The sequence below is a fragment of the Chrysemys picta genome, chromosome 3, assembly GCF_011386835.1.
Source record: "Chrysemys picta bellii isolate R12L10 chromosome 3, ASM1138683v2, whole genome shotgun sequence".
In the NCBI taxonomy this organism is placed as follows: domain Eukaryota; kingdom Metazoa; phylum Chordata; order Testudines; family Emydidae; genus Chrysemys; species Chrysemys picta.
Genome location: NC_088793.1, coordinates 140,641,157 through 140,663,330, shown reverse-complemented (window position 1 = coordinate 140,663,330; position 22,174 = coordinate 140,641,157). Strand labels below are relative to the sequence as shown.

Genomic DNA, 22,174 nt, shown 5'->3' with positions numbered 1-22,174 from the left:
AATGCAAACTTTATTCTTATCCAGACAGAATTCACCTTGATTCTGGAAATGTAAGAGTCCTGGGAGGACATAGAAAACTTTGCAGTGGAAATCATCTAAAGATTATATTACTCAAAACAGGACTGTTCAAATCTTGTACCAGGTTGTCATACTAAATGCTTGGAACAACTAATAGTTAGGCCCAATCCTGCAGCTCCCACTGAAGTAGTGGTACCAGTAGCAGGGCCACATAGGACTTCTCATCCAAACCAGGAGGGAAAAAAAATCCCATGAGCCCTCTAAGATGGACATAAGCCATCCACGAAAATAATGGATGTGGTTCTGTGAAAAATCGTATTATTGCCTGACTCGTTCCCTTAGTGCCCAAGGGCAGCAATGGAAACAGTGAGGCACATTCTGTGTACAGTATGCAGGGCGGGCTCCAGGCACCAGCAAGCAGGTGCTTGGGGCGGCCCCTCTGGAGAGGGGCGGAACGTCCAGCTATTTGGCGGCAATTCGGCGGACAGTCCCTCACTCCAGCTTGGAGCGAAGGACCTCCCGCCGAATTGCCGCTGCAGACCGCGATCGCGGCTTTTTTTTTTTTTTTGGGGCTGCTTGGGGTGGCCAAAACCCTGGAGCCGGCCCTGACAGTATGTCCAGATTGAACATTACCATTTCTCTGCTAAAAAGGAAAGCGGTTTTCAACAAATTCAGTGTCTTCACTTAGCACTTGATGAATACAGAAAAGCATAATATACTAAAAACCTGTATAAGAGACTACCTTTTAAAACAAACTCCTGTCTTGAGCAACTGTCCCAAAGTATTCCCCAGTGTAATGGACCAGACTCACCCCTAGGATGGCAGGGTATCTGTACTGGGGGTTAAAGAAGGGATTATCCCTCAGGTAAGGCAAGCAGCTACCTCGCCCCGAGGCTTCAACCATGGAAGGACACCGTAGGTGACCCAACATTGGAGGCTGGCTGGGAGAGAAGATATATCAATGTACCTTCAAGCTGGCCTGGTGCTGCCATCATGTACTGAAGGATCTGTAGCTAATCAGTATATTAAAAGGGTTTTGATGGGGGGTGGGAATCAATTGACAGAAGATAAGACTGAGTTGTAGTGTCAATATAGAGTCCAACCTACTTCAAGGCCCCAGGTAGAGTTGGGGTTGCAGACAACTCTGTCGTTTCACCCCTATTTCATTTATCACAGCAAGGAGTTTGAAACCTGTGTTATGCCAACAGGACTGAGTCTGGTTCATTGAGCACAAGTTTGCTCCAGCTTTATTAGAAGGTCACCTGCATTTAGCAACCAATTGGTCAGACCTTTGAGTGGATACTGAAGACAAGTTTCAGGGTATGGCAAAGAAGAAGAACACAACAGGCCTAGTACTCTATTAATGTTTTGCATGGGACGTTGTTCTTTGAGAGGAGAAAAATAATTATTTTAGAGAGAGTCTGAGGCCTACCTTGCCCAACCCTGGGGTGTCTTTCACTTTGTTGACTGCCCTCAGCAAACATGGTGGTGCAGGGGGTGGGGAAGTCTGAAGGATACTGCTGAAGTTGGTAGAGAAGAGAGGAGATTCAGACGCAGATGATGTAGATGGCCTATGTTTCTTCTTTTTGGATGACAGATTCAACTTTTGAGCAGCTCTGTAGGGAAAAAAACATTGAGTAAAATAAAAACTCTACAGAAAACAAATTATAACTAATGTATTCACAGCTTCTCATGTACAGAGAATCCCCAATTTTGACCTCACTGACTCCAAAAGTGATTCAGATCCAGACATGCCAAACCTGTGGCAAAAAACCACAGAAATTGGGCTTGTTTCTGGCTTAATTGGCTTGTGAGTTGCTTGTTGGCTAGTTTTTGGCTTACAACTTGTTGCTTCTTTTTTTTGATCGGCTCCCAGCAAGCAAGGGCAAGGCGGGGAGAGAGTCGGGGTGCACAGCAGGCTCACCACAGTCCGAGACTGCATGCCGGGGGGATCTAGTCACATAGAGTGTTGGGGTTCTTAGGGATTGGGTTGTTTTGGCCTTGTTTTGAAATGGGATTAGTTTGATTTTTGGCTTATTGTGAAAGTTGGGGTGCTTATTTACCACGTGAAAGTTGGCAACTGTGTTCAGATCTCTTTTACACCAACTTTTCACTGGTATAATTCCACTGATTTCAGTGAAGTTATCCCTGATTTACAGCAGCATGCAATAAGTAGGATCAAAATCAGGCCCCTTTCTCTATACTGTCCTCCAATTTAGTCTGCAGGAAATCTCCTGAATCTATAATTAAGCTAATGAGTGATACAGCAATTTATGTTATAAAATTAAGTTCAATCAGTGGAACATTCTGCTATTTCTGTTCACAAAGAATTGTTTGTCTCCCATAAGCCTTTGGTTAGAGAATGAATAGTTGTGGAATGGTTGGATGTAAGCAACCACTATTATGTTAGTTATATTAAAAGCTCAGGTGAATTAACTGACGTGTAAGAAACCTTGCACAAGCTATTTTAAAATTCTACCACCTCATAAAAAATAACCAGTCTAACATCTGAACATGTGGTGGCCAAAGTTATGCTATTTGCAAGGAGGTGAAGAGAGGCACACAAGCTACAGTTGTACTAACAATTTAGTAGTTTAAATAATTTCGACTTTGTTTTAGCAACATAACTTTGGACAAGAATGCTGCTTTTTTGTCCAGCCTTTGAATCAAAAATCTAAGCTGTCCTGCATTAGAGTGATAGATTCTTACTCTACTGCAATTAAAAAAATATTTGGTCACATTCTCTTATTTGCACAGATTTCTAATTCTGAGAAAAGATTCAGCAATTAAACTTGATTGATGTTGTTTTGCATACACTCTCTCTCTCTCACACACACACACACACACACACACACACACACACACTCCATGTTGGTATCCCTAGCTAGGCAACCAAGTATATTATAATATTGATGTTATTTTGCTCTGTCTCTCAGTTTCCCTAGTTGTAAAATGGGCATAATTATGGGGCAGACCCTTAGCTCGTGTAAATTAGCACAGCTCCACATGATCTGTTCCAAAATATTCCAAGCTGAGATGCATGTATCATTCTGAACTCTAGGGGCCTGATTCTCAATTACACCAACGTCCTTGACGCTGCATGTTCTAGCAACAGAAAAGGGCCTTAACGTAGGTATGAATGTGCCAGAGTGTAAATGAGAATCAGAATAAAATCTAAATCCTGTCTGACTTTTTTGTTGACCAAAGTTTCACAATTGTCAGATCCATACAAATCAGCCAAATCTAAACCTCAGAAACGGATTAAATCAATTTACTCCAAAGAATACATACAGTAAAACATGTTTATATATACATTCATCTCAGCTTTGAGTATTTGTGACCATGTCAAGCAATTATTATCCCCATTTTACAGATGAGGAAATTGAGGCAGAGAGAGAGCTTAAGGCCAGTGTTGCTGTCACTGATTTTTCACTGGAACCTTCTGTTGTTCCAGCTCCTTGTCCATCCCCTTCCTCCAGTATCTAACTTTATCACCTAACCTTCCCTTTTATGATCATCTTCTTCCTCTTCCTCAGAGAGAAGACAGAGAAAACAACCCAAAAAAGGTTGCCAAAAGAACTGCATCACATTTTGATCTTTTGCTACATCATAGTCTTGGCTTGAATTTCAGATGTGTTCATGAGAGGATTGGTAACACTGGTCATGCTGAATCGTAGTTTCCAATGGGTCCCGGCCTAAATATGTTGACACCTTTATTTCAAACAAAATTTTGTACTGCACATAACTGTACGGCTGGATAGAACTCTAGCTACGCGCCCTGAGAAATCCACTGCTGTGTGTATGTCTTTAGGCTCAGCAGTCTATTTGTAAAGACAGGCAACTGCTCTGTACACCGCAGGCCAGATTACACCCTCAATTACACCCATGCAACTGCATTAACTCATGCCTAGGGTAAAAGTCAAACTGCTAGTGAGCATATTTCCTCAGAATTGTGTTCTAAGTTGGTTCAGTCATTCTCTCTCTCATGCCACTTTATTCTTCCCCAACATTGTGTTGTTCCCTTTTTCTATACTGATAGTATCTTCTTAAGCTATTTCTTGAGCCAATGAAGTCCATAGTTGACATTTTTCTTTAAAGGAAAAAACTACTTGTAGGATAACTGGCCTTTTCCAAACTTCAGAACTATATCCTGGTTTGACAGTTATAACCTTTGGGATGGCATTCAAGAAAAACCCTGGATTCTTTTTTGGCCTGCAAGTGGCAAAACGTATTTAATAGCAACATGCTACATCTCACTGCTTTATGTTTTTTTACCCCCCAGGTTTTGAAAGGTGATCAAGAAGGCAGTAAGGCAGTGGATACCTCCCGAGGCTTCTGAATAAAAATATATTTTACACATATTTGAACTGGCTTTTGGCTGCACAATGATGCTAGTTTGCATTACCAATTAATTTATTTGAATGACTTTTGCATGATGGACCTAAAGTAGTCAGTATGGCCCGCTATCAATTGCTTTGGAAATAGCTAGTCCCAAAGCAACGCTGATGTGGCTGTGTGGGCTAGTGAGGGTGGGTAGAGTTGCGTCAGAGTGGTTCCAACTCATTCTTTTCAGGAAAGTATAGTTCGTGGTGTTGCATCGTCAGCTCTGGGGACTCTCTGGAATCCCCTGGAGATTCATTATATTTATTCATGTTGGTGTCTGGTGGCTAGGACTCTAGACTGGGAGTCAGGAGACTTGGATTCTGTTCCAGCTCTGCCGCTGACCTGCTGTGTGACTTGGACAGGTTACTTCACCTTTCTGTGCCTCTGCTTTCCCTCTCACCAATTATCTGTCTTTTCTGTTTAGAATGTAAGCGCTTTAGCTCTTCTCTTACTATGTGTTTGTTCACTATCTATCTGATCTCACTTGGAGCCTTTAAGTGACATAGTAATAATAATGGCAGCATGGCCCTATAGATCACCAGTAGGCTGACAATATCCAGATCTATATTATTATGTCATCTGATCCTAGCGATTCCCACTTTAAACTGTTCCATTGCCTGACCAAGGGCCCACTCCTGTAATGGGATACAGTATAGTGTGAAGTAATACCTGTGTGTGGTATTGGGGACTTTGTGAAAGCTTGAAGCTCAATGGTCAAGGATCTCACTGCAGGGCTAGAGTCCAAGATTGTAGAAAGGATGTTCAAAAGCTACTCAAAGTTCAATCCAAATACGATAGAAGGACCACTGGCAGGAAAGGGGAAATGCTTTGAATAGGGTGACCAGATGTCCCGTTTTTATAGGACAGGCCTGTTTTTTGAGACATTTTCTTATATAGGTACCCCCCCACCCAGTCCCGTTTTTTCACAGTTGCTATCTGGTCACTCTAGCTTTGAAGATCTAGCTTATCTGGTGGTTTTTCTCTGTACTGAAGAGGTCTACCTCTAGGCCAGCATTTCTCAAATGCGGCCACCAGGGTCTTTTCTTGTGGCCACAGCCTCCTGGGTTGTGATGGGGTGAGGGTTGGGGGCAAAATAGTGGTCCCTCCCCCTCCCTATTGCTCCTGAATGCACCACCTTGGTTTTGATTACTGGGGTCGCCAGCAGGGGTTGGGCCCTGCCCCTCTCTGAAGACTGCTGGGGCACAATGCTGGAGAAGCAGGCAGCAGGTGAGTTCCCCACCTTCCCAGGGATGGCAGGGCTCTGGCTTTGGGCTTCAGCCCTGGAATAGTGGGATGGCAGGCTCTGGGTGCGGGGATTCAGGCTCCAGCTCCCTGCTACCTCCCCTGCCCCGCACCAATCCCCCCCATTGCCTCTGGCCTCTGCTGCCACCTCCTCTGGGGCTTAATTTGTCCCCAGGCTTGCCAGGGCTAAATAAGGCTGCTGTGAAAAATAATACTTGTATGTTTGTTAATATCACTTTTCACAACTGACTTACTAGCTAGCATTAAATAAATTACACTGATTTGGACATGTATATGTGCATATTTATTTGTTTTTCCTAAAGTTAATTAAGTATTTTAGGAAAAATTGTCAGAGTGGCTCCCTGCAAGTGTTCGTGGCCATTCTCCGAGGCCACCAAAATATTTGTCCTGAGAACCCCTGCTTTAGGCAGACTGACAGGGCTCACTACTTTGGGGGTCAACTTTTACACCAAATTTAACAGAGATGACCATGTTCCTGTGGGGGTCAGGAGTGACTTTTCATCTCCCAAATACTCAGAAGCTGAGACATCTCCTCCTCTCTCATTATAACTGTGTATGTGCAGGGGGATTTTCAAAAGGTATCAGTGGTCAGCTTGCTGCTCCTACTGAAGTCAATTCATAATTGATATGGACTTTAAAAAGCCAAAGACCCTCACTGGGGTTTATTAAAGAAACCAAGAAGAAATTGCTTAGAGGTAATTTCTTAGAGTTAGAAGGGCAAAAGGCATTGCTCAGAAACTTGTTAAGAGCCAGAAATGAAAGGATAGAATTCAAAGCTCAATTTTAACAAGGAAGGAAGTGAATAGTGGGGTGACCCAAAGGCTTGTACTATGAAACCCATTCTTCATGTTTATTAATAGTCAGAACGTAGGAGAACACGAGGTGGCAACATTTGCAAATGACAAAATTAGTTAGGTGAATCAAGCCTAGAAATATTTATGGAAAACTTCAGAAGAACCTAACAAAGCTAGGTAATTGGGCACCAGTAAAAATTCAACATTGACAAGTAAGGTTAATGCACAGTGGAAAGATCAATTTGAACTACTTATACACGTTGATAGCTTCTAAATTAACTGCAGTTGCTCACCAAAAAGATCTTAGTATCATTGTGGACAACTCAATAAAAACAACTGCTTGCTGCATTGCAATAGTTGAAAAAGCAACCAACATGTACGCAGTGACCGGGATAGAGACTAATACCGAAGATGCCGTTGTATACATATTGAGGGCACAAAATCATAGAAATGGAGGGCTGGAAGGGACTTCAAGAGGTCATCTAGTCCAGCCTCATTCACCGAGGCAGGATGAACAATATACTTAGACCATCTCTGACAGATGCTTGTCTACCCTGTTCTAAAAAACCCTCCAGCGATGGGGATTCTAGTGTTAGCAATGTTCATTAAAGGAACAGGTCTAATTATTTTCCTTATTTTTCTGTACAAATTCCATTTCAAAATAGCAATACTGTACTTCTAGGTGTGCGAGTAACTGCTCTCCAGAGGAAGGACCAAGTTCACATTCAGGCCCATGGAGATCAGTACACTTCTCTAGTAGTTAAACTGCTGTGCTCTAGTCATCCAGAAATGCATTGCCTTCTGCTTGTTACAACTTTATTAGAAAATGGATAAAAGTCACAGTTAGAAAGCAGCACCTTTCACAAACACCCTAAATATTTACTCAGTGAAGTTTTAAAAATTAATATTGCAACAAATAAGGAAATTGCTAGCCCCATCTATTGCTGCCAGTGTTTGTGCCCAAACAACATTTTCACAGGTACCACTAACAGTGGTTGTATCCGTTTCTGGGTGTCCAGCTTGAGACATCTATGTATGGCAGTTCCACGGTGTCAAGTTGGGCACTCAAAATCAGTGGCCACACTTTTTGCTGCAGCAAAAGCAGAAACTGCGATTGCCACCTATTGGCAGAGATATAATCTGCAAATGAGTCTTGCTAATTGGTGTAATGCCAGATAAAGGTATACTGGAAGCCTGCAGTTTGTTTTGATTATTTCCAATTGAAGTGTTGGCAAATATGATCTGCATGCTGTGTGTTATGTTTGAGATATATGCAGTCATTTTAAAATGAGTCATCGCAGCATGCAGGTCCAGAAAAAGAAGTGGCTTGAATGAAACTAACAAAGGTAACAGCCAACATAGTGTTACTATTTATTATTACTGTCACAACTCAGAAGCTTCAATCATTGTGGCAGGCACTGTGGGTGGCGGTCCTTGAGATACCAATGCCTCAGCCAACCTGCTGCCAATTTCAATAGCTCTGCAGGCTAGTGGTTCCCTTCCAGTGGCCAATTTTCAGTGGTTTACAAATGGTAGGACAAAATACTGATTTTTGTGAAACCAGCAGGAACACAGGGATAAGTCATGAAAGCAGGACATTCCTGGTTTTCAGGAACACAAGGTCACTCTACTTAGAACATGCTTCTTTTCTGGGCGGTCCTGAGGCACTTATCTATATTAGTAATATGCTGGCTCCACATTTTATTAAGAGAAAGATACTATGTTAACACCATCTTCGGAGTTCCTACTGTTTTTGTGTCTGCCCTTAGTCTTTCCATTTTGACTGTAATGGCCTCAGTGCATAGGCCAGGTCTTCCTTTATGTCTCCTAAAGCTCTGAAGTGTTGGTAATTAACAGAAATCAATCATAGAACTGGAAGGGACCTCAAGAGGTTTTCTAGTCCAGTTCCCTGCATTCATGGCAGGACTAAGTATTCTAGACCAGCGTTTCTCAAATGCGGCCACAGCCTCATGGGCTGTGATGGGGGTGAGGGGGAAGCAGTGGCCCCTCTTCCAGGGCCACCAGTGGGGGTTGGGCCCTGCCCCTCTCCAGAGACACAAACGCTGGAGGTGCAGGCGGGTGGTGAATTCCCCACTTTCCCTGTGGCGTGGGGCAGGCATTGGCCATGGGGCTTCGGGCTCCATCCATGCAATAGCAGGCTCTGATCCCAGGCTCACCACCCATGCCATCGTCCCTGGGCCCCGCAGCCTCCCTGCCCATGTCCCCATCCAGGGCTTAATCTGAGCCAGAACTTGCTGGGGCTGAGTAAGTCTGCTGTGAAACGAGATATTAACAAACATACAAATCTCTCTTTTCACAGCCGTAGACTTACTATCTAGGAAGTTTTTTTTTTAAAAAGCAACCAAAAAAGCAAAAGAATCAACAAAAAGACAAGAACATGCCAAGTACCCTATTTCTGTTTCTATTCTGTTTAGGTCCAGTAAAGAATAGAGACCGCTGTAAATTATTTGTATTACTGAGTCTGAAAAAATCCTACATAAATAAATGACAATGATTTGGACGTGTATATGTGCATATTGATTTGTTTTTCCTAAAGTTAATTCAGTATTTTAGGAAAAAATGTCAGTGCAGCCACCAGCAAGAGGTGGTGGTCGCACTCTGAGGCCACCAAAAAATGTGTCGTGAGAACCCCTGTTCTAGACCATCCCTGACAGGTGTTGTCGAACCTGCTCTTAAAAATCTCCAAGTACGGAGATTGCACAACCTCCCTAGGCAATTTATTGGCAATATATAATAATATCTTGGCATAAGGGGCTAAACTGTCACTTTACAACCTGTCCCGAGTAAAGAGCTAACATAGGTGCATCGCTCCAACAGCAGATCAGAGCATGAACTGTAACTCACAGATCCTTGTTCTGGGGGAAGTAGCTTACTTCACCTCTTTTCACAGAGTAACTAAATTGTTCCATGAGCTTGGCTGGTGAATGGATGAGGGGAAGAGGAGCAGAGTCAGGGCTTCTTCCACTCTAGACCCCTTTCTGACCCCTTCCAAGCAGCGGGAGTACTGGGTGATTAGCCTCTGCTCTCATCATCCCACCTGGAATTACAATCTGAGCACAGCCAAACAGAGAATTAGGGGAGTTTTACACTGTCTTAATTCCAGTGCAGCCAAAGGAGCGCTGAGACAATCTAGCCCAGTGAGATGAATAAGAATGGAATAAGAATTGTCAGCTGAAAGTTTCCTGAATTTCTAGGTTCCTGTCAGACCCTTAGCGTTTGTGTTTAATTATTGTCAGGGCCGGCTCTAGGTTTTTGCTGCCCCAAGCAAAAAAATGTTTGGTTGCCCCCCCCCGCGCTTTTTTTTGGCTTTTACACGTTTGCACTTTGCAGTTTTGTTTTGACTGTTTAAAATTAAAAAAAAAATGAAAACAGAGAATTTGTAGTTAGTGAAATAAAACAATTTCCTACTCGTGTAATTTTAACATTTAATTTTAACAAAAACACAATAACAAACAATTTGAGTTCAACTATACACTGTAATGAAAAACGTTAGTGTCTTCCAGTTTCTCATAAATTAAAAGAATTTATATGAACTGAATTTTTCTGGTTTTTATACTTGTGTAGTCTTTTAATAAGTCAGTGAAATCTAAATTTTTTGCAATAGTACTTTCAATTGAAATTAATGCCAGTCCTGACATACGATTTTGAGACATGGTGGACCTCAAATAATTTTTTAGTAATTTCAGTTTTGAGAAACTGCGCTCACCAGAAGCCACTGATACTGGTAATCTTAAAAGAATGCGTAATGCTATAGCAGTGTTTGGAGTGAAAAAATCATTTCTTGCTATAAATTCTAATACTTTTAGAGGAGAAGTTTTAGGACTTATTAGCTCAGATAAAGCTATTAATTCATCATACAATTCTACTGCATCAATGTCAGCAGCGTTATCAGTACTGAGCGTTAATGTAGGTCTTGGCACTGCTTCATGAGGTCTTCTTTGGAAAACTGATTTTTAATATTTCCAATATCGTATAAAAATTCGAAAGTTTCACAATGACCAGGCAACTGACAAAAATCTTTCTTCAATGGAAGTTATAGCTACATCCAAAATACAATAGAAACATTCAACTTTAAACCTTTCGTTTGGACCGAGAATAGGATCATCATGAGCCTCATAACAAAACTGTCTTGTTTTTTTCCCGAGGACGAATGAATTTTTGAGGTACAAACGTTGGTTCAAAATTAAGATCCTCTGCTATTGTTGTTGCTTCTTTGGCAGTTTCTTCAAATCCTTTATCTGAATGGTATTTTTTTAAATATTCCAGCGTTTTATTCAAAATCTTCTTGCCTCGGATATGTCTATGGTTATGTTCTGCATAACTTTACTGGTCAAATTAATTTGATTTAGAATATTGTGCCAAATAACCGTGCAACAAGAAAATTGAAACTGCATCATTTTCTGAGCCAATGTTTCAGCTTCATGTCGAAATGAAGGATCATATGACAAGTCCTGGCTTATTTCGAATAGTGCATCGTAAATCTCTCCTGATGAATATCGGAATGGTTTAATAGCTTCTATCCTGCTTTCCCATCTAGTTTGACTCAGAGGTTTAAGTGTGAGTTTTTGTTCAAGATGCTTCTTCAAGACTGCCCAACGGTGTGTGGAAGCACTAAAAAAGTTGTAAATTGCTTGCACTGTGGTAAAATATGAAACGGCATCTTTAGATGATTTGGCGGCATCACTGACAACCAGATTGAGTGAATGCGCCTAGCAAGGAATGAAAAAAGCTCGATTGTTTAAATTCAATATTCTTTGCTGTACACCTGCATGTCGTCCTCGCATGTTTGAGCCATTATCGTACCCTTGGCCGCGCATATTTTCTAAAGGTATTCCATAGTGTTCCAATCTCTGCAGAATTACATCTGTGAGGGCTTTCCCAGTAGTTTCATTCACTGGTATAAATTCTAGAAAATGTTCACAAATTTTCACTTCTGTATTTTCATCAATTTTCAGAAATCGTAAAACTATTGACATTTGCTCGGTTTTGCTCAGATCTTGAGTACAATCAACTATAATTGAGTAATATTTGGTATGTTTCAAATTCGATAAAATTTCATTACGCACTCCATTAGAAATTAATTCTATTATCTCATTTTGTGTATTTTTACCCAAATAATGGGTGTGAATCTCTCCATCTTTCACTCTTTGTACATGCTCAGCCATAACATTATCAAATTTTGCCAATAACTCAACCAATTTTAAGAAATTTCCATTGTTATTCTCATATAAAATATCCGAGGATCCACGGAATGCGAGGCACTGTTCGGCTAGGAAATTAATGATTGCCAGTAAACGTTCCAACACTGCTTGCCAACGTAGAATTTCTGAATTTAGTTGACGTTGCTGTACCGCATCGATTGTTGTACCAGTACGTAATCTGTTAGACAGCTCAATCCAATATATCAATGAGCGTAAATGATTTTTTTGATGTTTCATGTTCTTTCAAATGCTGATGCAAATTTAGCCAGTCATTAAAACCTGCAGTTGCCAGAAAAATGTCCGAGTTACAGAACAGTTTGCAGCAAAAACAAAAAAATACATCTTTGGTCTGTGAATATACTAACCACGATCTATTAATTTATTCCCCATTTTTCATTTTTTTCTTCATACTGGATGGCAAAAATCGACAATTTGACTCATTAAATGGATATTCAAATGTAGGATCTAGTTTTGAAGGACCTTTTTTCACAATAATAATTTGCATTGTACCAGTAATTATTGTTGGCCATGTACTTGGATCCGATCCTATGTCAGTCTCTCCACCTTCCAATAATTGTTCTTCAGTTTTAGATTTGGATAACAGTTCTTCATTTCTGGACTCTTCAGCTGAAGTAGTAAATCTTTGGATGGATTGTGATTGTTTGTCTTTATCAGTTAGTGAAGATAATCTTTGGTCAGATTGTTGTTCATCTTTATCAGTTGATAAAGGTAATCTTTGGTTCGATCGGTCTTCATCAGTTGACGAATAATCACCTTCAATGCATTGCTTAGAGCTTTCTCCTTGATTGTCGACTTTTTTAAAATACTTTTTTGAAGTACGAGATAGTTTTTCTAATTCTTTTTGCCATTTCTCTCTTTGTTGCCGGTAAGCAGCACCAAAAAGTCGTTTTCATTTTTGTCCCGGCATTTTAGCCCTATAACCACTGGCACCGACGCGAAACGGAAATTAGCGCAAATGGCACCGATAGGGCAGCACAGTACACACACGTAATCATGATTTGAGTGACTGTGTCACAACATGACATGATATTTTTCACGTCACACTCCTATTGCACTACTGTACTTGCCGTAGATAAGGCGTTAGTCATTGGGGCGAGAGAGCTCCCCAAGAGCTCGGATACACACTGGACCCAGCCCTGCTGGCGTTTTCCCAGCGCTGAGGCCGCCCAGCTGGGAGCCCGAGGGGCATGCAATGGAGAGAGCTCTGTGGCTGGAGGAGCCAAGGAAGAGGTGTTGGGCAGATGCTGCCCCTCTCTGTCAGGTCGCTCGCCCCCTGCAGGGGGGGGAGGCAGAAGGAGACTCCAGACACCGGCACCCTGAGGCCACCCTGCTGGGAGCCCGACGGGCATGCAATGTAGAGAGCTCTGGGGCTGGAGGAACCAAGGAAGAGGTGCTGGGCTTGCTGGGCAGATGCTGCTCCTCTCTGCCAGGTCACTCGACCCCTGCAGGAGGGGAGGCAGAAGGAGATTCCAGGCACTGGAGTGCTGTGAGGGGCTGGGGAGGGAGGGAGGCAGCAGCCTCTGGGGCTCCAGCAGGCAGAAGCTCCCCAGGGGTCCCGACCCTCCCGCCTGGCCCGACTCTTACCTTGCTGCAGATCTGGCCTGAGGTGGAGTCATCTCTGGTCACCGCCGCTCCCGGGGCCAGGGGTTGGGGCTGCTGCTGGATCCCAGCACTGCTCATCCTTGGGCTTTGCCTTGGCCCTGGCACGAGCTGGGCTCAGCCCGGGCTGCCGCTCCGCTCCCCTCTCCCCTCCCCTGGCAGGAGGCGGTGCAGAGAGGAGGAGGAGGAGGCAGAGGCGGGGACAAGCCAAGGAGGAGCAGACCGCCTGGGCGCCATGTTCCCCCATCCTCTGCAGCCGGGGCAGGGCCACGCTACCGGCTTCCGCCGCTCTCCTGCTGTCAGCGCCCACCCCCCAGGCGGAGCCGGTAGCGCGGTCCTGCCCCGGCTGCAGAGGACGGGCCACTCCTCGGCTTGTTCACGCTGCTCTCCTGCGGGCAGCGGCCACTTCCCCCCAGGCAGGAGCTGGTAGCTCAGCATTTTGCCGCCCCATACATTTTGCCGCCCTAGGCACCAGCTTGTTTAGCTGGTGCCTAGAGCCGCCCCTGATTATTGTGCAGTATCTTTAGAATCTGGACACAATTTGAGCTTTCTGCTTGCATTGTAAAAGATGCCATAAACATGTCTCTAATGCCCAGTAAACACTTGGGCCTTATTGTTTCCTTTATATTTATGTATGCAGTCAATTTCATAGCAACAATAAAGCTATCCAGGCTGTACATGTCAGAGCAATCTTTTACTTCTTGGGTGGTTAAATGCACACACAGGCCCCATATAGTGCCTTAATGACTGAACTCCAATACAGCTGGGCTATAATCATCCAGAAATTCACTGTTGTGACTTACTGCTTAATTGTAACAGACAGTAAAATAGGTCCAAATCCTTCAATCCTTGATCAAGGCCTGACCCCAGAAATTCAGAGCCCTTTTTCACACAGGAAAAACTTACTGAAATCAATAGGCTTGATTTCGATTTCATATCAGAGATACCACCGTGTAAATCCACTGGTTACAATGGAGTTACTCTTGAGTTACATCAGAATAAGCAAAATCAGAATCTGGTGAAATGAGACCATTGTGCTAGGACTACGACACCCTGGGGCTGTCTCCCACACAGGAGTTCAAAGGGTGAGAAACCCAGGGACAATTTGGGGAATCTTCCATACAGCAAACAGTAGGGATGGGCCCTTCAGATGGAAACTATCTTTAACAGGCACCTTCCTGGCTACATCAGTCTTGATATGAAGCTGGTCGTATTGGATGTCTCATTCTCTCCATCTCCTCCGGGCAGGTTTGCATATCCCCAACCAACTGAGCCAAGACACCCCAGGAGGCTGCACACTGGCTGCCCTGCTGGCTCAGTGGGCCAAGGCCGTGCAGCTGACACAGTGCAAATGGGAGCATCTGCAACAGGGCCTGAAGCAGCTTGTGAGACTACAGGGACTAGGCTTCTGTCCACGTTAACCACCCCGTGTTCCTGAGGTTGCTCCTGGGCTCAGGACAAGCCATTACTAAGACCTCGGCTGGATGAACAAAAAGGGGTTTATTTGGCTGCCACTCCCTTTAGGTAGGGCACAACCTGCCGCAGTCTTACCCTTCAGCACAAATAAGGCACTGTTAGCAAACAACAGTCCCTCGTTAGGCCTACCTTTCTCCAGGGAGGCTCTGGCAAGCAGCGGTCTCTCAAGCAGTTTCTGGATCCAGCCAGGCCTCTCTCACAGAGCATGAGCTGGAAGTCTCTTCTTTCCTGGTCAGCCCCCATAAGAGCTGTGTGCTCTTCCCTTTTAACCCCTCCTTCCACGTCTGACATCTATTGCAAGTGTAGCAGGGCAGGGCTCCCTGAGCCCACAACAGCTCATTAACCCTTTCCTGGCCGGTGTGGTGTTTGTACACCCTCATCAATGTGCCCACCTTAAATGAGCCTAACTTTAAGAAAGTGATGACTACGTACCATCTAAAAATCACAGACTCATTCTAAATGTCTCAAGTAGGACAACCAAATATTGAGGCACCCAAAATCAATTGTTACTTTTAATATTTAGTCTGGTCATCTTTATCCTTCCTGTATGTGCAGAGTGACATTGTATTTGTTTGCAGCTGACTACTGTCCCGGTCCCTATCCCTCTAATCTCTTTAAATGCCTTTATTTCGCTTTACATACAGAATAGTCTCAATGATCACAGTGCTCTTGACTGTTCTTGTAAAGTTCCAAGGTCTTGAGAGTCAGACACGTGTCACGCTATGCTTGATGCAGGAATCAAGCTAAACCATTATGTTTGGATACCATAAAATCAGATGGTTATCATTAGCTTAATATGGGAAGGAAAACAGCTCCGTATTTTTGTAAGAAACTTAAATCAAATCAAATGTAAGCATTTATCAATTACTGGGTTGGTGTCTTAGCAATGTACCTTCATGTCACTGGGGAAAAAATCTCTCAGCAAAGGGCCTGACAACCCTTAAGGAGCTGAGTGCCCTCGATTTCCATTGAAGTTGAGAGTGCTCAACACCTTGCAGGGCCAGGTGTGTAATTACAGTAATTACGTCATGCCGAAGATCTGGATGTTAGAAGTGAACGTCAAGAGAAAATCCTCTTTGCTTCTACCTAGCATTAGACTATTGCCAGACCCTTCCAGAGCTAGTACTGCCTTTAAAGTAACGCTGTTTCGGTATAAAACAGTAAAGCTGTGCAAAATTGCCAGGCTTGATGATTTAGCTAGAAATCATTAAGGGCTAGGGGTGACTAGGAGATTGCACTGATGATGTAGTCTTTTGTAGTATCACCACATAATTTTTTCCAAAAGTTGACATGCAGGGATTCACCTCAGATCAATGGAATAATAAGATCAATAAGAGAGGAATGGCCATGCTCCTGGTTAGTTAGCCCATTGCTGACCTTAATAAAGAGTCAGTAGTTTACAATTATGGTAGGAAATTAAAGTTACTACTTCAAGCCTTCCAATGTAAGGACCATAAATTACTGCCCAATTGTAGTCCTTAGAGTCACAAACAATTATTTAACTGGAGTTTTCATGGAGTTTACAGGATTTGGGTTCTTTCACTACCTCAGATGCGAAAGTCTGACCCCACAGTGGAGCAAGCTAGTTTTGCTTCATCTTGCCCCAGTCATTGCAACACACTCATAACATCAAGAGCAAAAGAAACCAACACACAGAACTACAACCCATTTATTGGTGTTTAACATTCTGGCTCGCAGAAGAACTAAAGGAGACACTAAACTTCGTATTTTTCATTCTCTTGTCAATATTTTGAAAGCCATCAAATAAAAACAAACAGTTGGATATTTCACTGAGGCATATACAGTGAAATGCAATGCAGTAAGAATCACAGCTGACCAGCAACCTCCTATTTTAAGTTACAACGTTAAAGTGTCTCCAAGATTTCCTGTACATCTTTGCCTGATCTTTATTTAAACACCGACAACTATGATGTGACCGTATTTATTTGTGACAGTTTTTTTGGTGATTGGTAGAAACAGGCTCAACTGCACATAGATATTAAAAGCCTCACCCTGTTCCAGTTGTTGGGTAATTTTTGTGACATGGAGCCAAGCCTTCATACAACCTGCATTTGTTCTCAATGCTCCAATTCCTTCTAGTCCTAGAGCATACCTCCAAAGATTATGAACTTGGCTGCCTGCTTCTACTGACCACAATGGAAACACATTGAAAAGGCATGTGTGGCACTGAGGAGTCCAAGATAAAAGGCACCTCGGGGCTCAAAAGCATACCGCAATTTTTGAAATGTTTCATTTTTACTGCTGGTTCATATTAGAAATAAATTTTAGTTTGTTAAAGAACAAACCAATTGCAGTTCCATTTTTTTTCAGGGAACAATGTAGTTCTGAAATTGCTCACAATTTTTATTATTATTTATGATAACAGCACTGACTAAATTGGGGTTTCATTATGGAAGATACTGTACAAACTCACAAAACAATCCCTGCCCCCAGGAATTGAGGCACAGAGAGATTAAATGACTTGTACAAGGTCACACAGGAAGCCACATAGCCCGGTAAGTCTAACTTCAGTACCAGGCAAATTGGTTGAAACTATAATTAAGAATAGAATTATCAGACATATATGAATACAATTTGTTGGGGAAGAGCCAACACAGCTTTTGTAAAGGGAAATCATGACACCCTCAAAGAATTCTAATATATTGGTGAGGCAACAAAGCAGGTGAACAAGGGTGATCCAGGGGATATAGTAAACTTGGTCTTTTCTGAAAGCCTTTGACATGTTCCCACACCAAAGGCTCTTAAGCAAAGCGTGCAGTCATGTGATAAGAGGGAAGGTCCTCTCACGGATCCGTAACTGGTTAAAAGATAGGAAACAAGGGTAGGAATAACTGGTCAGTTTTCACAATTAAGAGAAGTAATAGCATGGTCTGTCCTAAGACCTGTGCTGTTCAACATATTCATAAATGATCTAGAAAAGAGGGTAAACAGTGAGATGGCAACATTTGCAGACAATAAAAAATTATTCAAGATAGTTAAGTCCAAAACTGAGTGCAAAGAGTTACAAAGGGTTCTCACAAAACTGGGTGGCTGGGCAACAAAATGGCAGATGAAATTCCAGGGCTAAGAGCAAAAAAATAATCCCAACTACATATACCATATGATGTGATCTAATTTAGCTGTTACCACTCAAGAAAGAGACCTTGAAGTCATCATGGATAGTTCTTTGAAAACATCTGCTCAATGTGCAAAGGCAGACAAAAAAGCTAACCATGTTAGGAACCATTAAAAAAGGGAAAAAATATAATGCCACTATATAAATCCATGGTACACCTCCTTGAATAGTGCCTGCAGTTCTGGTTGCCCATCTCAAAAACATATATATTAGAATTGGAAAAGGTACAGAGAAGGACAACAAAAATTATTAGGGTTATGGAACAGCTTCCATATGAGGAGAGATTAAAAAGATTCGGGGACTGTTCATCTTAGAAAAGAGATGACTAAGGGGACATATAACAGAGGTCTATAGAAGCATGACTGTTGTGGAGAAAGTGAACAGGAAATTGTTATATATCCCTTCACAAAACACAAGAATCAGAGATCACCCAATGGAATTAATAGGCAGCAGGTTTAAAACTAATGTAAGGAAGTACTTCTTCACACAATGCGCAGTCAACCTGTCGAATTTATTGCCAGGGAATGTTGTGAAGGCCAAAATATAACAAGGTTAAAAAAAGAATGAGTAAGTTCATGAAGGACAGGTCCATCAATGGCTATTAGGCAAGATGGTCAGGGATGCAACCCTATGGTCTGGGTGTCCCTAAACCTTTGACTGCCAGAAGCTGGGTCTTGGCACAGGAAATTGAACAAGAAACTTGATGATTTGCCCTGTTCTGTTCGTTCCCTCTGAAGCATCTGGCATTGGCCACTGTCAGAAGACAGGACACTGGACCGTTGGTCTGACCCAGTATGGCCATTCTTAAGTCTATGGCAGAGATAGGAGTACAATCCAGATCTCCTGAGCCCCAATCCAGTGCTTTAGCCACAACACCGTCCTTCCTTTCTTATGATGACTTGCAATTTGACAAGCTGTTGAACACCCTCACCATCCACTGATTTCAGCTGGAATCACAAGTTCTTGGCATTTTGCAGTATCGGGCCCCAGTTCCTTGAGCAGTTGCCCTTAATATTTTACATTCTTTAATTGTGCAGCAAACTAAATTATTTAGAGAAAGATGAGGCTGGAAAGCATTAGCATTGTTAGCATGTAGTGTTGTCATTAAATAAACCTTTTGTTCTTACTTTTCTATTTTCAGTCAAGTGAAATGAAAAACGACATGAAATTAAACACATCATGCGAAGTAGTAATTCATTGCTTGAAAGCAGTAAACTGTATAGAGGTGCAATTAGATACCAAGAGGCAGAATTTGCAAAGGATGCAAAGCCTTTAATCTGCAGCTTTTCGCTCATTACCTATGGGTCTTTCAGTGAAAATCCAATTAATTTTCAATTCTGGGGACATTTCTCATGGATTTGGGTCTGCTGATTAATTAAGCAGAAATTTGACATTTAGTTTTGTTTTCCAAGAAAAGCAATTTAAAAAAAATCCATTTCTTTCTTTTAAAAGATGATATTTACAATGGGTCACAAACTACAGACCACAGTGGCTCCTCTAAATAAGGCCCTTTCCTGTTTCAAGAAAGAGAGAGGCAAACCCCACAACATAAACACTAAGATGGCTTTGCTCTTTCATTTTGCAGAGATTCCAGAGTAGTGATTGCCCGGTATCTTTCTCCCCAATAACATGCACATGCAGGCCATCAGCACGCTCAATCAATGGCTTCCATCCAACAATTAGTGGATGACATCCTCGTTTATATCTCTTATCCATCAGGAGAAAACAGTGCTACCACCCCACTGACCCATGTGCCAATGCCTAAAAGAAATAAGTTCCTGATTCCTGAATGCAGAACAGTTGGCTCTTGTTCAACCCTAGTAGAACAAAGATGATCCTTGAAGGAAGAGAAAAACATTTTGAGGAATTAGCAGAAACCTTGACTGCACCCACTGTTCTCTCAGAGCATCAAAGTGAGTGCAGTCTCAGAAGTCTTTCTGGACTCCTCGTAGCTCCTACGCAACCAAACAGCAGCCAGAAATCCCTTTTTCCTATTTAAGGTTAGCCAGAGGCCTCTTTCTTTTTAGATGCAAATTTAGCATCAGTAATCTATGGCTTTGTCATCTCCAGGCTGGGCTACTGCAATATGCTCTAACTAGAGCTAACAGAGAATGCTATATGTGGAAAGTTCACCTAGTACAGAATGTCACAGCTCATTTCTAAATCAGCAAAGGCATGCCACCCCCATCTTCTGAGCACTACACTGACTCCTCATACAATTTGGTACCTGCTTAAAAATCCTGGTCTCATCTGCAAAGCACTAAATAGGTTAGGAGCCCGTTAGCCTGGGGACCACCTGACCCTCAATTCCCTTTCCAGAGTGCTATATTCAATATCAGTGATACAAACAGCAGCAGCTTGGGCATAGCTGTCAGGGCCTGAGGGCAGGGTTCTCTTATTTGAAGACCCTCAGTTGTGGAGCTCCCTAACATCAGGGGTTCAGGCTCACCTTGTTGTCTTGCCACAGTCAGACCATAATCATCTGTTTGTGCAGGTCCTCTCTTAATAAGGAAGGCTGCTAAGCAGCTTGAGGACATCTCCATAATTGATATCCCACATCCAAAAAAGAAACACATCCAGTTAGGGGCTTGCGGACAGTGCTTTTAATTGAACTGAAATAACGTTTCTACCAGTTCTTGTATTGGGTGCCTAGCTGTAGACATCCATGGACAGATGGAATATGTCAGCATGGCTAAAGTGTGGCTTGAGACCCCATGTAGTTGTCCAATGTAGATGTGTTCTCCTGTTTGATATAGGGATTAAGCTTTCCAGGCACCTGAATTAAGATGCAGGATTGCATGTCAGGTTCTGTTGCCTCTCTTCTCTATTTTAGAGATGAGGCAGCTACAATCTTCTCCTCTTCTGCTTTTCCATATAAAGGGAGCACAACATGTATTCCTCAAAACAAATAACTTTTATATCAGAAGAAAGAGAGAAACACTCTCTCTCTGGGACTAATTCACCTCTGTATTACTCTCATTTTATGCTAGTTAAACTCCACTAATTTCCATAGCATTATAATGGCAGAAAATAGAAGTAATACCATGATAAATCTGACGCTCCATATGCAAGAGAACACAGTGAGTCACCCTATCGTTCTGGCCCTGAAACAGAAAGCAAAACAGCAGCTGCCTCACAACAGAGACACTCTACATTTAAAGGTGTAGAGCACAGGAAAGAGCATGACAACACGTCTTATAATTTCACAGCTAGAAACACCCCAGTTATGTTTTTGCAAACTGGAGGTGAGATGTGGGCTTCTAGCAAGCTGTCAATCAGCACAAAACTGGGTAAAGGTTAGGCACCCCATTAAGGTCCCTGACCAAAGGGATGAATTACTGTTAAATGCTGCTGTCAAGTGTCATCTAGTAAAAATAGTTAAAAAGGCAATTCTGATTGGTGCCTCTGTGTGTTGCTGCAATAGAAATTCAAAATAATTGTAACAAAAACAGTTATGTCATAAAATACTGGCTAAAGCAACATGGAATGCCTTATCCACAGGAAATATGCTAGAATATTAGCAAATTCCTTATGCCCAGCCTCAGTTTCTTATGCCTAGTGTAGTACACCTCTACCCCGCTCTAACGCGACCCGATATAGCGCGGTAGCAGCGGGGCTCCGGCGGCGGTTTAAAGGGTCCGGGGCTCCGGCTGCTGCGGGGAGCCCTGGGTCCTTTAAATCACCGCTGGAACCTTGCCGCCTCTACCCCGATATAACAGCGTTTCACCTATAAGGTGGTAGGGATTTTTGGCTCCCTACAACCGCGTTATATCGGGGTAGAAGTGTACCTGGCTACCTGACACTGGCAGGTGTTCAATGGAAAGTCATCTCTTCATTCATTGTGCTTACATACTCTAAAGGGGGTTGTAAGTCTTATTTCATCCAACCTGTTCTAGAGTTGAGCGAGGAGGTTGTTTATTGAATAAGAACTTCCTCTGCATGGCATGGCATCGCAGGATGGATAATGTTGCAACCTAGGATGTTATGATTCAAGTATCTCCTGATGCTCTATAAGGTTATCTTTAAAAGTCAATCTGATTTTGTAAAGTTTATGCTATTGTTGACCTTTAGCAAAGACACAGTCCCTGTCTTGCCGTTTACAGAAAATGGAGAGTTGCAGTCCTCTTCCAAAGGGAGCCTACACTTTATACTTTTCTCTGTGTCTCTGGATTGCCTCATTGTTGCACACATGGGACTTTAATTGATCCTCCTTTGCCATGAATTCCTATCAGTACTGAAGCAGTAATCTGGGCTGAGCTTTC

General features: G+C 42.6%; 1 protein-coding gene across 4 annotated transcripts in view; it reads right to left on the bottom strand.

Annotated features, from left to right (window-relative positions):
* Window positions 1-22,174, bottom strand: part of KIF26B (kinesin family member 26B) — a 416,197-nt gene that overhangs the window by 149,331 nt on the left and 244,692 nt on the right. For all 4 annotated transcript variants that reach the window (XM_005300552.5, XM_042848410.2, XM_042848411.2 and 1 more), the window contains one exon: window positions 1,451-1,634. In XM_005300552.5, coding sequence (XP_005300609.2) covers window positions 1,451-1,634 — 184 coding nt within the window. The remainder of the gene's footprint in view (window positions 1-1,450; window positions 1,635-22,174) is intronic.